Source organism: Homarus americanus, unplaced genomic scaffold (genome assembly GCF_018991925.1).
Source record: "Homarus americanus isolate GMGI-L3 unplaced genomic scaffold, GMGI_Hamer_2.0 scaffold39155, whole genome shotgun sequence".
In the NCBI taxonomy this organism is placed as follows: domain Eukaryota; kingdom Metazoa; phylum Arthropoda; class Malacostraca; order Decapoda; family Nephropidae; genus Homarus; species Homarus americanus.
The window spans coordinates 14696064-14709589 of NW_024737042.1; the positions used below are offsets into that span (position 1 = coordinate 14696064).

The 13526-nt window shown below is 37.7% G+C and overlaps 1 protein-coding gene across 3 annotated transcripts; it reads left to right on the forward strand.

The window, feature by feature from the left end:
• Window positions 1-2604: 2604 nt before the first annotated feature.
• On the forward strand, window positions 2605-12659 carry LOC121872741 (60S ribosomal protein L27-like). Of its 3 annotated transcripts, none has more exons than XM_042375780.1 (4): window positions 2605-2659; window positions 9627-9849; window positions 10276-10421; window positions 12595-12659. In XM_042375780.1, exons 2-4 carry the CDS (start codon window positions 9631-9633, stop codon window positions 12641-12643), a joined length of 414 nt encoding a protein of 137 aa, XP_042231714.1. In that variant the 5' UTR covers window positions 2605-2659; window positions 9627-9630; the 3' UTR covers window positions 12644-12659. The 3 variants fall into 3 exon arrangements, with proteins under 3 accessions (XP_042231714.1, XP_042231716.1, XP_042231717.1); XM_042375782.1 differs by having other exon boundaries at window positions 2612-2676; XM_042375783.1 differs by having other exon boundaries at window positions 2626-2714.
• The last annotated feature ends 867 nt before the right edge of the window (window positions 12660-13526 follow it).

Consider the following 13526-nt stretch of genomic DNA (forward strand, 5'->3'; position numbering starts at 1 on the left):
ACGTTTAAAACTTACCTCACACACCTACGCACATAAACATTCAAACACTCAAACATATAAAGTATACTGTACTTGTAAACATATACGCCGAATAAACTCAAAGTGTTTGTTATTGATGTTTATTTGATATTATGCCCTTGTTTCTTTATTTATTTTATGTTCTATATGTATTGAGTAAAACAAGTGTTAAAATCTGACGGCCGTGACCACCGTGATGCCTGTATCCCCCCTATCTACATTATTTCTTATGGGACAAATTGCTCCGCTATTCGCAATTTTGATATTCGCAACGAGTTTCATGCCGGTAACTTTTGCAATAAGTGAGGCAGCCTTGTATTGCTCATTTCTCCATCGTTATCAGTTAGCACACCGGTATTGGTCCAATCTTGTCTCATGTTTTAGTTTGATACATTTGAAAGAATCCCTTGGGGTTTAACTTTGCCTCCCTACCTTCAGTTCATCATTTCTCTTTGCTTTTCTTATCTCAGTCTTAACCTTATAATAATCTCAGAGGTAAACTTCACGATATATTCCCCAACCTATAACCTTCCTTTGGGGTCATTGTTATTTGATCCAAGTTATCTGTATGGTATGTTCTGCCTTTGTGCATTAAGTTACTCATTATTTAAATTGTTCTTAAATGTCGACCTCAGGTCTCGTGATCAGGTCATCCTCAACCGTCATATTTTGTGAGGGTGTCGTTGTCAGGTCTCCAGGTAAAGTGATCTTAATTGTGAACTAAACATAAAATATAAAATAATATATAAAAAAGAAAAAAAGATCACCTCTTCCACATATGTACAGTTGGTAGCAAAAGATTCTCCCACAGCCCTGTGTAGCAAGATGTGGGAGGACTTTTGCTGGCAACTGTACATTAATACAGTACAGTACAGTATACCAAAAATATAGAATGAAAAGATAAATAATAACAAATCAATCCCCTACCCCCTCTTACAATCGAAGCTGCTTTTTATTCTATCATTTATGCAAAAATGTGTAAACTTTTATTTTTTAGTCCGAGTTCGTTAACCTAAGTTGTCCAAGTTGGATGTGAGCTGAGTTGGCAATGGGCCGAGTTGGACTGTAACTTTCTTATCATTATAAAAGAGGCGAGATTTACTAGAACCTAATAGAACCTGACCTAACCAACCAAAGAAACATACCTAATCTTACCTAACTTCCTTGCCAGGGGGCAGACCCCCTGTCATATTAAACAGAAAGTACTTAGCCAATCAGAGTGCACTCACAGTAAAATAGCAATAGTAAGAACTTAGCCAGTCACAGCAAAATATCCACTGCCAACAAAGTTTAGACAATTTCAAGACACTTTTTCGGTATTATTGCGTTTACACACCGTTCATTCCTACCACTAATCTATTATCATATTCGAATAAGATGTCTAATTATAAGATAATTTTCATCTATTACATTACCGGCGGAAATGTATAATAACGGTGATAGCTTTTCCAAATAAATTTCTATTTTCTTCCATTATTTCCCGCCATTATCGTCTGCCTCTCACCTAACACTGGGTGTCTCTCGCGTCTCCTTCATAAATCACGATGCGCATGCGTACCCGTATACGTCACGCGGCCAATCAAAAGAGTTTTTGCTAATTCAGAGTATATTTGGCCCAATCAAAATCAAGTTTTATTTTGGGTTTCTCATATTTTGAAATTCAAGTTCAGTTCCGACCATGGAAGTCTGCAATGGATGTCACTTAAAGTATATGGAGCTGATTGCAAGTTTTTGAAAAAAAAAACGTAGAAACAATAGCATTTTTTGGATCGCATGGTGTTCTTCCAACCTCAGTAAAGTGTATGAAGAGCAAGATGGAATGTAAACATCGCAAAGACCAACATAAGTGACGTTGGGTGAGAATCCCAGAAACCAACGACGATCAAGAACCAGACCTATAAGGTAAGAATTAGATGATTCCCTCATATGGTGAGAGTCAGTTAGGTTAGGTTAGGTTTGGGTTTTTCTAGTGTTTTTTTTTTTGTATTTTTTAGTCGCTTGGCCACTTTTTTTTCGAAAAACGTCAAACGAAAAAAAGTCGCTAAAAAACCCCGGCTAATTTCCGCCACAAATGAAGATCATATTCGGTCTAAACACACACAAATACACTAGCAAAATATATTTTTTACTTGATAAAGGTGAACGATGTGACAATGCAAATTTACCACCTTTTCTTCAATGCTGTTTCCCTCTCAAACGACCAAGAGCCGAGACATTTATTGTGTCGGGGGGCGGAGACCACTGGTAGGTTTGTTTGGTGTAGAACAAAAAAAAATATAAATATTGAATCATGTTCTGTACTATAAATTGACCGCTTTAAGTGAGAAAGTGAGAGATTTAGTGAGAATTACAGGACTTGATGGTAATATATAGAGCAATGTTACCTGGAGTTGTCACCTGACCAGAGTGAAGAGTCTTGTTTACCTTCAACAGCTGTGGCCTCTGTACTTAGTCTTTAAATAATAAAATAATGACTAAAATACATTAAATATCTATAAAGTATATAAAATAATTTAAAAAAATATATTTTAAAGTATTAAGGAACTTATTATTGAATCTATGTATTGTATTATGAGTTAGAACCATCAAGAGAGTCATTGATGCCATAAGGCTCCTTTCTCGCGTCTCTTGTCCACCTCTTGTGAGTGAAGCGGTGAAGTGAGTCTTAATATTCTCATTTATCCATCATCATCAAAGTAATCTTACCCACAGTTACGTTTATAATTTTGTGATACATTTTTACATCGTCTGGTTACCTGTTGATTAGGTGGATATTGTGGTTTATGTAGAAAACTCTGAGAAATATATGAAAATGTATTGGGCTGTGTGGAGACAGTCAACACCATGTAAACAAACAAACTCGTTGATGGTTTATAGTTATTTACATGTTAATAAATAAGGAATGCGGTTTATAGAATAGTTATATTATTGTGTAATTCTTATGACAGCAAGAAAATGGTTAGTTTTGCTGAGGAAGTAATTAACACGCCAGCCAATGGTGATTGCGAGCAAAGTAAAGGTTGAGAGACGAGGGCTCGTGTCTATCTGGGTGAATTTCACGTAAAAAATTTACTGGATGATTTTCGCTAACGTCTGAGTACTAGTAGGTGGACCAGTGTTGATGTACGTCAGGATTTACCTGAAACTTTTGTCGGTGTACAGTTAGAACTGGCACAATTAGGTTTTATAATGTTTGTTTACCCCATAACTGGTCAGAGCTGTGAAGCAGAGGGCAAACGTGGGATTAAGAGAGTGAAGAAACATAATAATACTCTGGCATAGGTCCAGATTAACTAGCCACAGGAATTTGGAGTTTAGTGGGTGTAAGATCACTGCCACTAGGTGGGGTCGAGAACTTTTCCAGGTCAATTTATAGTACACACAACTGTTAGTCAAAACTATGTATTTCTAATGTATTTTTGTGTTTTGATTGGTTCTGATCTTGATTTCCGTCGGAAATTGCCTGTTTTTTTTTTGTTCTTTTAGTTACTGGGTTTTTGGTTGGGCGTTTACTGACAAAAATCATGGCCAAGTAAATACAAAATACGGTATAATTTCACCTATGCACTGGTCTTTGTTTGGATATTAGAAATATGGGTATTATTTTACTTTAGGACATAGTGTGCCTGAAAGTTATAAACTAATGAAACATTTAGATCTCGCTATTCTGAGCATTTTGAACCTCTTATATACATAAGAACATAACATAAGAATGGAGGAAACTGCAGCGGGCCTATTGGCCCATACTGGGCAGTCCCGTTTATACCCAACCCCTATTGCTCATATAAGCATCCAACCTATGTTTGAAGCTATTCAGCGTATTCGAGTTAATGATGATATTTGGTAACTTGTTCCACTCATCCACTACTCTGTTTCCAAACCAGTGTTTACCAATTTCACGCCTAAATCAAAATTTGTCTAATTTAAAACCATTGTTACTGGTTCGCTCCTGGTTGGATAGTTTGAGTACCTTTGTAATGTCCCCTTTGTTTAACCCTGACTTCCATTTATACACCTCTATCATGTCGCCCCTCACTTTACGTCTCGAGCGGTCCGACTAATTACCCAAATGTAGCAAAATGTAGCCGCAATGAAGTCAAATAATGGTCCTACATGAATAAATCGGACTGCTAATCACTTCTCGACTAGTATTTGGTGTCACAAAGTCAAAAAAAATTGGAAAACTTACTTTAATCTGAGTTAATAGATCGCGTGCATGTACCGAGGGAGCGAGTAATTACCCAAATGTACCCAATGTAGCCGCAATGAAGTCAAATGATGGTCGTACAAGCGTAAATCGGGCTGTGAATCACTTCTCGATTTTTATTTGGTGTCATAGTCACATAAAATTGGTAAACTTAATTTAATCTGTGTTGTGTTAGGTTAGATTAGATTAGGTTAGGTTAGGTACATGCACTTGATCTATTAACTCAAATTAAATTACGTTTTCCAATTTTTTTTTACTTTGTGACATCAAATACCAGTCGAGAAGTGATTGGTAACCTGATTTATTCATGTAGGACCATTATTTGACTTAATTGCGGCTACATTTGGGTAATTAGTCGGACCCCTCTCGAGGGAGTGCAAATTAAGATGCTTTAACCTGTCTCTGTTTTCAAGGTTCCTAATGCCCGGGATTAGTCTTGTCATTCTCCTCTGGATTCTTTCCAATGATTCTATATCCATTCTGTAATACGGTGACCAGAACTGAAGTGCGTAATCCAGGTGTGGTCTCACAAGCGCTAGGAATAATTTTAAGATGACCTCGCTAGTCTTGTAACTAACACTCCTTTGTATGAAACCAAGTACTTTATTAGCCTTGTTACGAGCAAAAACACATTGTTTACTTGGCTTAAGATTCCCACTTATCATTACTCCTAAATCTCTCTCGCAGTTGGATTCCACAATGGCATCGTTGTTCATCTGGTAACTGGTTTCCCTGTTTACATCTCCTATACTGAGTACTTTACATTTGTCCACATTGAATTTCATCTGCCATTTTACCGACCATTCGAAAAATTTGTTTAGATCTTCCTGTAGTTTTGCAGAGTCCTCGTCAGATTTAATTACACGTCCTATTTTAGTGTCATCAGCAAATTTACTTATGTTGCTGTCTATGTCGATATCTATGTCGTTTATGTAATTATAATAAATAATAATGGTCCAAGTACTGAGCCTAGGGGAACTCCACTAGTGACGTTGCTCCAATGTGATTTAGTGCTGTTTATGCTCACTCGCTGTTTCCTGTCCCTTAACCACGCCCTAATCCATTTAAGGATATTACCTTTGATGCCATGCGCTTCTAACTTTTTAATTGGTCTTTCGTGGGGGACTCTGTCGAAGGCTTTGCTAAAGTCGAGATATACCACATCATAATTGTGCCCCTCGTCCACCGATTCGAAAACTGATGAAAAGAATGTTAATAGATTTGTTAGACATGAATGCCCGCTTGTGAAGCCATGTTGGGAATCATTGATCAACTTGTGCTTCTCCAGGTGGTTTCGAATAGTTTGAAATAATTGATTTTAAGTAGTTTTTCAGTCTTCGTCTGAGAGATGTTATCGGCGCATCACGCATTCGCAATGTTGACTGACGCCATCCTGTCGTAACCAATGAGGTATTGAAATCACGCAAATTTTTTTCGACCAATCACATTTGATTTTTTTTCAAAGGAAGCAGCCTGGGTTTGATTTTAATTTCATTGACCAGTTTCACAGTGGCCGTGGCGGAGGTTGGTTGTCGTTTATAGTACAGAATATGATTCAGTATTTATATATTTTTTTGGTTTTACACCAAACAAACCTACCTGACTTCTTAACCAGTGGGCTCCACCCACCGACATAATAAATATCTCGGCTCTAGGTCGTTTGCGAGGGAAACGTCAGCCTTGGGGTACTCCACTTGTGACGTGACCTTACTCGGATTTAGTGCCATTAATGCTGACTCTTTTCTTGTCCTGTAACCATGCCCTAATCCAGTTTAGAAAATCCTCCAATTCCATGACCCTCCACTTTACGCATTAGTCTTTTGTGGAGAACCCTGTCGAAGGCTTTGCTAAAGTTGAGGTTATTGACATCACAATAGTGTCCGTCATGCACTGATTCAAAAACAGTTGAAAAGAATGATAATAGATTTACGAAATATGAATGCCCACTTTTGAAGCCATGCTGGGAATTCCTGGTCGGGCAAACTGGAGGCTTAGGTCAGGTTAGTCTGCCTGGCTGGGAATTTCTGTTAGAATTTAATTGCGAATAAATTTTCTTCTCGTATTTCTTGTGAAAATTGATGAAAACGGATATAAGCAGTACTTGGACTGATTTAAATTAGCATCTGTTGACAAAGTTAGTGTGTCGACTGATGCAACCCTCACCACCCACGATGTGAGGGTCTGCCTGCTAGGAACATAGAGTTAAATTAGGTTCAGTAGTGCCCCCACAATTTCCCTCTAATATTCAAAGTCCTGGCCACTTTCTTAGACTTAAAATTGTTGGATGGAAGGGGTGCCTGTCTCCATAACTGTTCATATGCACAAGAAATACCATAGAAGAAAATTATTCAGAATTAAATGCGATTCAGTACTGTATACGAAGTTTAGAAAGTCTTTCTCTTCTAATTTTTCTTTCTATGCTTATATTTTTGCCCCGCCCTAGTGTGGGGCGATGACCTGTGCCTGCGTGTGCTATTTCCCCCCACAAAAACAATAAATGCACGAACTGTATGAGTTGCACGAGTCAGATTTACCCCTTTTACATATGACACCCACTTGTCATATCTACCTTGTTTCTTCTTATATCTCGGCATTAGATTTTTTTTAGAATCTCAACATACTACAATGTAACAAGTATTTTAGGTTCGGTAGCTTAGTTTTGTTCAATTAATAATTGCTAAGTTTTCAACTATTCCCCTCAGCAACTGGTAACAATTATGAAGTACCAGACACTGCTGAATTCTTTAATTTGTGGGGTAAAGATTTATGCTATAATGGAAATTTGAAAAATTAAATAGGGTAATTTTTAATGTTTTTCATGGTGATTGGAATTTGGGCTTTTAATTTCATGAGAAATGCATATATAACAAGATATGACCTTGAATTGTACAAAGTGGGTGGGGGTAAAAAAAAAAACCTGTCCCAACCTTTCCAACCTAGGAAAGTCCTTCCCTAGAAAGACGAAGAGTACGGGGAGATATGATAGAAGTATTCAAGTGGGTGAAAGGAATCAATAAAGGGGATATATATAAAGTTCTTATAATATCCGAGCAGGATAGGACTCGTAACAACGGATTTAAGTTGGATAAGTTTAGGTTTAGGAGAGAGATAGGAAGGAACTGGTTCACATATTGGGTGGTGGACGAGTAGAACAAGCTTAGCAACTTTGTAGTAAGTGCTGGAAAGTTTTAAAAAGAGGCTGGATGGATTCATGGATGATAGAGAGTGGTAGTAACTCTCGACAGGAGCTGCCATGCACAGGCCAACCCGCCTATTGCAGATTCCCTATGTTCTTATAAATAGCTTACCTCGTTTAACCGATGGCGGAGGAAAAAATATATTCGCGTATTTTTAGTGTTTACCTGTAGGTCACAAGGTAGGCATAATGCAACTGAATACGTCAAGATAAAATTTTGCACTTGTTGATCTCCCTAATTAATACCAATTTATAGGATTATTCCTATGGAGTCAAATTGGTGGTTCAGATGCACAATTGCCCTCAAGTATTGCCCTTCTTTCTTGCTTCGAGAATAATTCCAGGACTGGTGGAAGATTTTCAACTTTTGTGATTTTTTCCTAAGTTTCTGAATGAATATGCACTGTCCATCCAAGGGAACGTAAGTGGTGATCCAGTATTTAACATGGACTGTAGAATGTCAACGTTACAATATAATGTAAAATTCTAAAGCTAGGAAATGATCATAGGAGACCCAACTATCGGCTGGACAATGTGGAAAAAGATAAATCCAATTAGTGTATAAGGAAGATTTATGTAAGAAATAAGTTAACAACTTGATACTTTTTATATCTAGGGACTTTAGTACAGCGATATCTCCATTAACCGGATCAGTTGGTGCAGAGCACTTCCGGGAATGAGGGATTTTCTCATAACAAGACAACTCTCTCAAAGCTGGAAAAAAAATCCCTCATCCCCGGAATTTTCTAATTAATGGAAAAATGTTCTTGGTTCCAGAATGATGCATTATTTCATCTCAAAGCTGGAAAAAAAATCCCTCATCCCCGGAATTTTCCGGATAACGGAAAAATGTTCTCGGAAGTTCCAGAAATTACGCATTACATTATCTTAAGAACCCAGAAAAATGCCCCCCGCACCCGGAATTTTTTCGGGTAGTGGAATAATTTTTCTTGGAATTGCAGGAAAATGCCCCTGATTTTCATCTCTCAAACCCAGAATAAAAATGCTCCATCCTTGGGATTTTCCAGAAAATTTGCCACCTCGGAAAATCGTTCCCAAAACTGGAATTTTTCGGAATCCGGCTTTGGGAATGATTTCTGAGAAAATTTCAATTCCGGCTTTCGGAGAGTTCCGGGTTTGAGGGATTCCGGATAACGGAGATATTACTGTAATAGAAGAAGTGATGTTACCTTACAACAAGTATACAGATAGACCCCGACTTTCGACGGGGTTAGGGACCCAAATCCAGGTCGTAAGTCCGACATAGATAATTTTTTTTTTTTTTAATAAATAATCTACAATGAAATACAGTACAGTACAGTAAAAGTAATGAATAATGAGGAATGGATACAGTACAGTGAAAGTAATAAATAATAAGGAATGGTTACAGTGTGACTGAGCACTTACCTTAAATGTAGTCAGCTGAATGCACATGGGGCCCCCATAATTTTCTAATTATACATGGAGACTACATTAACTGGAAACGTTTCGGTATAGAAAATGCATCATTTGAAAAAAAAAAAAAAATCTGCGGCGGTCGTAGCAGTCGTAAGTCGGGGTCTGTCTATATAGCATTGGTGAGACCTCACAAGGAATGTCCAATTCAAATATGGTCACTACTATAGAATGGATAAATATTCCTTAGATAACATCAGAAAAGGTTGAGAATTTGCATTATCTTAGAGAAGTTGTGTGAGGGCAATCTGACTGAAGTGTATAAACAGAAGATGGGGTTAAATATAGGTGTTGTCACTAGGGTACTCTACTTATTTTATCAAGTAAAGAGCAAGCAAGTAGCATTGATTTTTAAATCAGAATTTAAGTTTGGGAAGGAGTTAGGTAACCTTTGGTTTGGAGCTCATTGGGAAGATTAAAATATATTTGGGACAGATGTGTTACATTGGATGTACAAGTACTGTAAACATGGGCTAACATGCCACCTGCAACTTCCTTCATTCTTACGTTTTTGTAAGACATGGGTCAAAACTGGGGTAATTGATTTAAATGCAACTCATAGAATTACACTGCAGTATTATACTGGGTACAGTACACTATAAGATATTGAAACATATTTGGTGAAATCCTTGTTAAAGGAAAGATGTGGATGTCAGTACAATAGGTAATAGTCATATACAATTGTTTTCTAATCGGGTGTAAAAAATTACACTTTCATGAATTAACAAGTTAATGTCTTGGAATTTACAGCACAATGGTGAAGGTGTTCAAACCAGGCCGTGTGGTCATCCTTCTCACAGGAAGGCGTGCTGGCAAAAAGGCCATTGTAATCAAGAGTAATGATGATGGTACTCAGGACCGTCCTTATGAGCACGCCTTGGTTGCTGGTATTGAACGCTACCCACGCAAAGTAATGAAATCCATGAGCAAGAAAAAGATAGCCAGAAGGTCAAGGATCAAGCCTTTTGTTAAGGTTAGTCATAACTTTCCTGTATTTTTACTGTTGTAACCATGGTTTAATGGTATGGAATTAGTTTTATTATTTTTAAGTGGTTAGGCTAGAAAATAGTTAGCTGCTGCATTAGGTGGTGCAGTTACATGTCAGTGATAGTACTGATGATTTTCATGACAGAAATATCATTTGTTGCATAGTTAGTAAATAGTTTAAAAGTAGTCTGTAAGGTGCCTGGAACTTGTACTGTAGGTGTGGTGAAGAGCATGTGAAAGCACAAAGGGAGGGGGACATCCCATTCGTGTTTGACCCAATAGTTGCCATCGGATTTTTGTGGCTTACTCATTCTGCCAGGAAAAATGTTGGTTAAACTTTGAAGTTGATGAATGCCACAGCTATTAGAGTGCATGAAGTTTTTGTTTGGTTACTAAGGTATTTTAATTTCAGATTGTGAACCTAAAGCATATGATGCCTACTCGTTATACTGCTACTGACATTGTATTCGACAAAGTGAAAATTAACAAGGAGATCCTGAAGGACCCTGCACGGAGGAGGAAGGCACGCAGACTTGTGAAGGCTAAGCTGGAAGAAAGGTTAATAGTCATTTTGTAGATTTGTCACTTAAACTGTTAACATATTCCATGAATTACTAGTTTTAATACAAAAGAAGTAACTCCCTTTATTACTGAACAATATTTCAAAAGATGCAATCTAGGTCCCTCCCTCCCTCCCTCTCTCCCTCTCTCCCTCTCTCTCTCTCTCTCTCTCTCTCTCTCTCTCTCTCTCTCTCTCTCTCTCTCTCTCTCTCTCCTCTCTCTCTCTCTCTCTCTCCCTCCCTCCCTCTCTCTCTCTCTCTCTCTCTCTCTCTCTCTCTCTCTCTCTCTCTCTCTCTCTCTCCCCCCCCCCTCTCTCCCCCCCTCTCTCTCTCTCTCTCTCTCTCTCTCTCTCTCTCTCTCTCTCTCTCTCCTCTCCTCTCTCTCTCTCTCTCTCTCTCTCTCTCTCCTCTCCTCTCCTCTCTCTCTCTCTCTCTCTCTCCTCCTCCCTCCCTCCTCCTCCTCCTCCCTCCCTCTCTCTCTCTCCTCTCCTCTCCTCTCTCTCTCTCTCTCCTCTCTCTCTCCTCTCTCTCTCTCCCTCTCTCTCTCTCTCCATCTGTCCCTCCCTCCCTCCCTCTCGAGCCATGTCAGTATACAATTCTTATCCCTATATTTTAGGACATAGCCCCAACGATTGTCACAGCTTTATTCTAAATTTTTACCTAGTCATATTTTAATTTTTTATTTACTTAATTTTTTCTCACAACATTCAAATTATATTTTTGGGTCAGAATATTGGTTTTTTAGGCCATTTTATGAACTAACACATGGTTCAATTTAAAAAACAAATCACACAACTTGGAAAATACTTATTTAGTGGATTAATTCTTAAAACAAGTTGATGCAGTGTTTATTTGCTAAGTAGACAGAGTTACTATTTTAGGTTATTTTATGTCTGCCTTTAGAGAGCAACCTGTGTAACCAAGTCACCCTTCTGGGGAAGAGATTTATTAAGGGGATAGGTGCTTAATTCTAATAACAGCACCCAGTTTGTAGTTATGCAATAGTTATATGCTACTGTACTAGACCCCCAAGTTAACCTGATGAGGCAGTTTAATTCTCTAAACTAGGTTGTGAAATGTTCTTGACTACTTTAGCATTAATAACACCAGTATTATGTTTTTGCCTGTTTATCTTTAGGCATGGTACACAGTATGACAGTACAGTATATTAAAAAAAATTTGAAAGTGTGTAAAGTTATATTCATGGATCAGTGGTGGTTAAACTGAAGAAAGTGATGTGATTCTTAATTTTGTTTTAGAACTGTATTCTTGGATGTTATAAAAGATAAGCAGCTGAATATAAGAGATCAAATAGATTCAGTTGTGGGAAATGTTGAAGAGCTTTCAAGTAAAGGCTGTCAGTTCAGCAATTGTATTTAACACACTTGGGTTTGGGTAGGCGCTCTCCTGCGAGACGCCTGTTACTCACTTAACTGCACCACATGAGAGATAATTGTATTTAATGAGTCATAGCAAGCTTGCTATTTGAGATAAAATGGTGGGATTTTTTGCACAAGCACTAGATAAATTATCTACAAAGTTTTATACGAGTAATCGCAGAATAATTATTTTTGTTTACTCTTAATGAAAATGTTTATGCATCACTTTATACCTATGGTACTTCATGTGAATGCAATATGAACCTTATTCTGTTATAAAACATACATATTTAGCAAAAAATTTTGAAAGGTGAAAAAATTATTTTGCTTGGGAGGGGCATAGGGGGGCACTACACTATCACCATGTGGTGCAATCTCCTGCACTTATTATGTTTTCCCACCCCCTCCAACCTTGCCAGGAACATGAGGTATGGGTCACAACACTGTTAGGAATAAATGAAATCACTGTGTTGCGGGAGAAATCAGCACATGCCACAAGAAAATGTGTGAGAAATGTAGATCAACCTTATATCCTGGGTCCTTTAAACACAAAAGGGAGACTGGTGTGGTGACCTTGGAGTGCAGTCTAAATACTGTAGTTGCCAGATCGTGCTGATGTTGCCAAATGTACATATTGTGTGTCATATGCAAATTTGGGTATGAAAACCCTCAAGCAATAAGATCAGATGTAATTTTGTGTATGAACCCTCCAAGAGTGTTATGAATAAGACCGTAAGTAACAAACTATTTAACGTGATCAGAAAGTTTATTCGATGCAATTGTTCTTTTCAGATACAAGAGTGGAAAGAATCGCTGGCTCTTCCAGAAGCTCCGGTTCTAAATAAACTTTGTCTTGATGTTGACTTTTCTATCCCTGGTTGTTGTGGCACAGGATGTAAGATTGACTAGATAGTTGAATTGAGAATAATTTGGGAGAGGATGTCCATAATTATTTACAAATTGAACTAGATTTCTCATTATCTATATAATTTTAACCTATTTGTAATAAAATTTGTGTTCTTACCAGTGTTTTGTGTACTGCAGTTTAAGTTAGCTTTTGCCAGTTTCTTGTTCAGCAAGGAAAAGAACATGGAAGGTGTCTTCTGTATGTGGATCATTAAAAGGGGGGAATTATTTCATTGATAGGGATATTGAAAGCCTAAGATTTTCATTATTAAAAATGTCACAAATACACCAAATTTTCATAAGTTGCCTCGTTTATTTTGTGTGCTCGGTATTCTCAGTCCTTTACAATACTGTTATTGGGGAGCAAATCCAGTGCAGGACAGTACAGATTTTAGACGTTTACTCCTATTATGAAAAACTAGCAAGGCTGCAGTGAAAAGCAAGGGAAATTTGGTTTTTAATGAGTTACCAACTTTGAACAAATTTAAGGAAAGGATACGACAGGTTTGAAATATACAAAGAAAAAATGAAGGGAAACAGAATACTGCCCCACTTTGATGTCTGCAGAAGCACAATAGCTCATTGAACTATCGGGAATCCTCGTACACTTGCCACAAAAAGTTCTTGAACAGTTGGGCATGGCAGGTTTCAAAATGAGCACCATGGTTCGTTCATCTCAGAATTGTTGGTATGTCTGGTTGCTAAGTGACTCAATATTTCGAAATGTATGTCACTCGTTCGTCTATAGTATTTATAGGTGAAAAGAATAATTTTAATTGCAATAAAACTTCCTCCAATGTTCGGATTTCTCATTCGTT

Coding starts and splice junctions, on each gene's coding strand:
- LOC121872741 (XM_042375780.1), top strand. CDS start 9,631: ATGGTGAAGGTGTTCAAACCAGGCCGTGTGGTCATCCTTCTCACAGGA. Junction 9,850..10,275: donor GGATCAAGCCTTTTGTTAAG/GTTAGTCATAAC, acceptor TTTTAATTTCAG/ATTGTGAACCTAAAGCATAT. Junction 10,422..12,594: donor AAGGCTAAGCTGGAAGAAAG/GTTAATAGTCAT, acceptor TGTTCTTTTCAG/ATACAAGAGTGGAAAGAATC.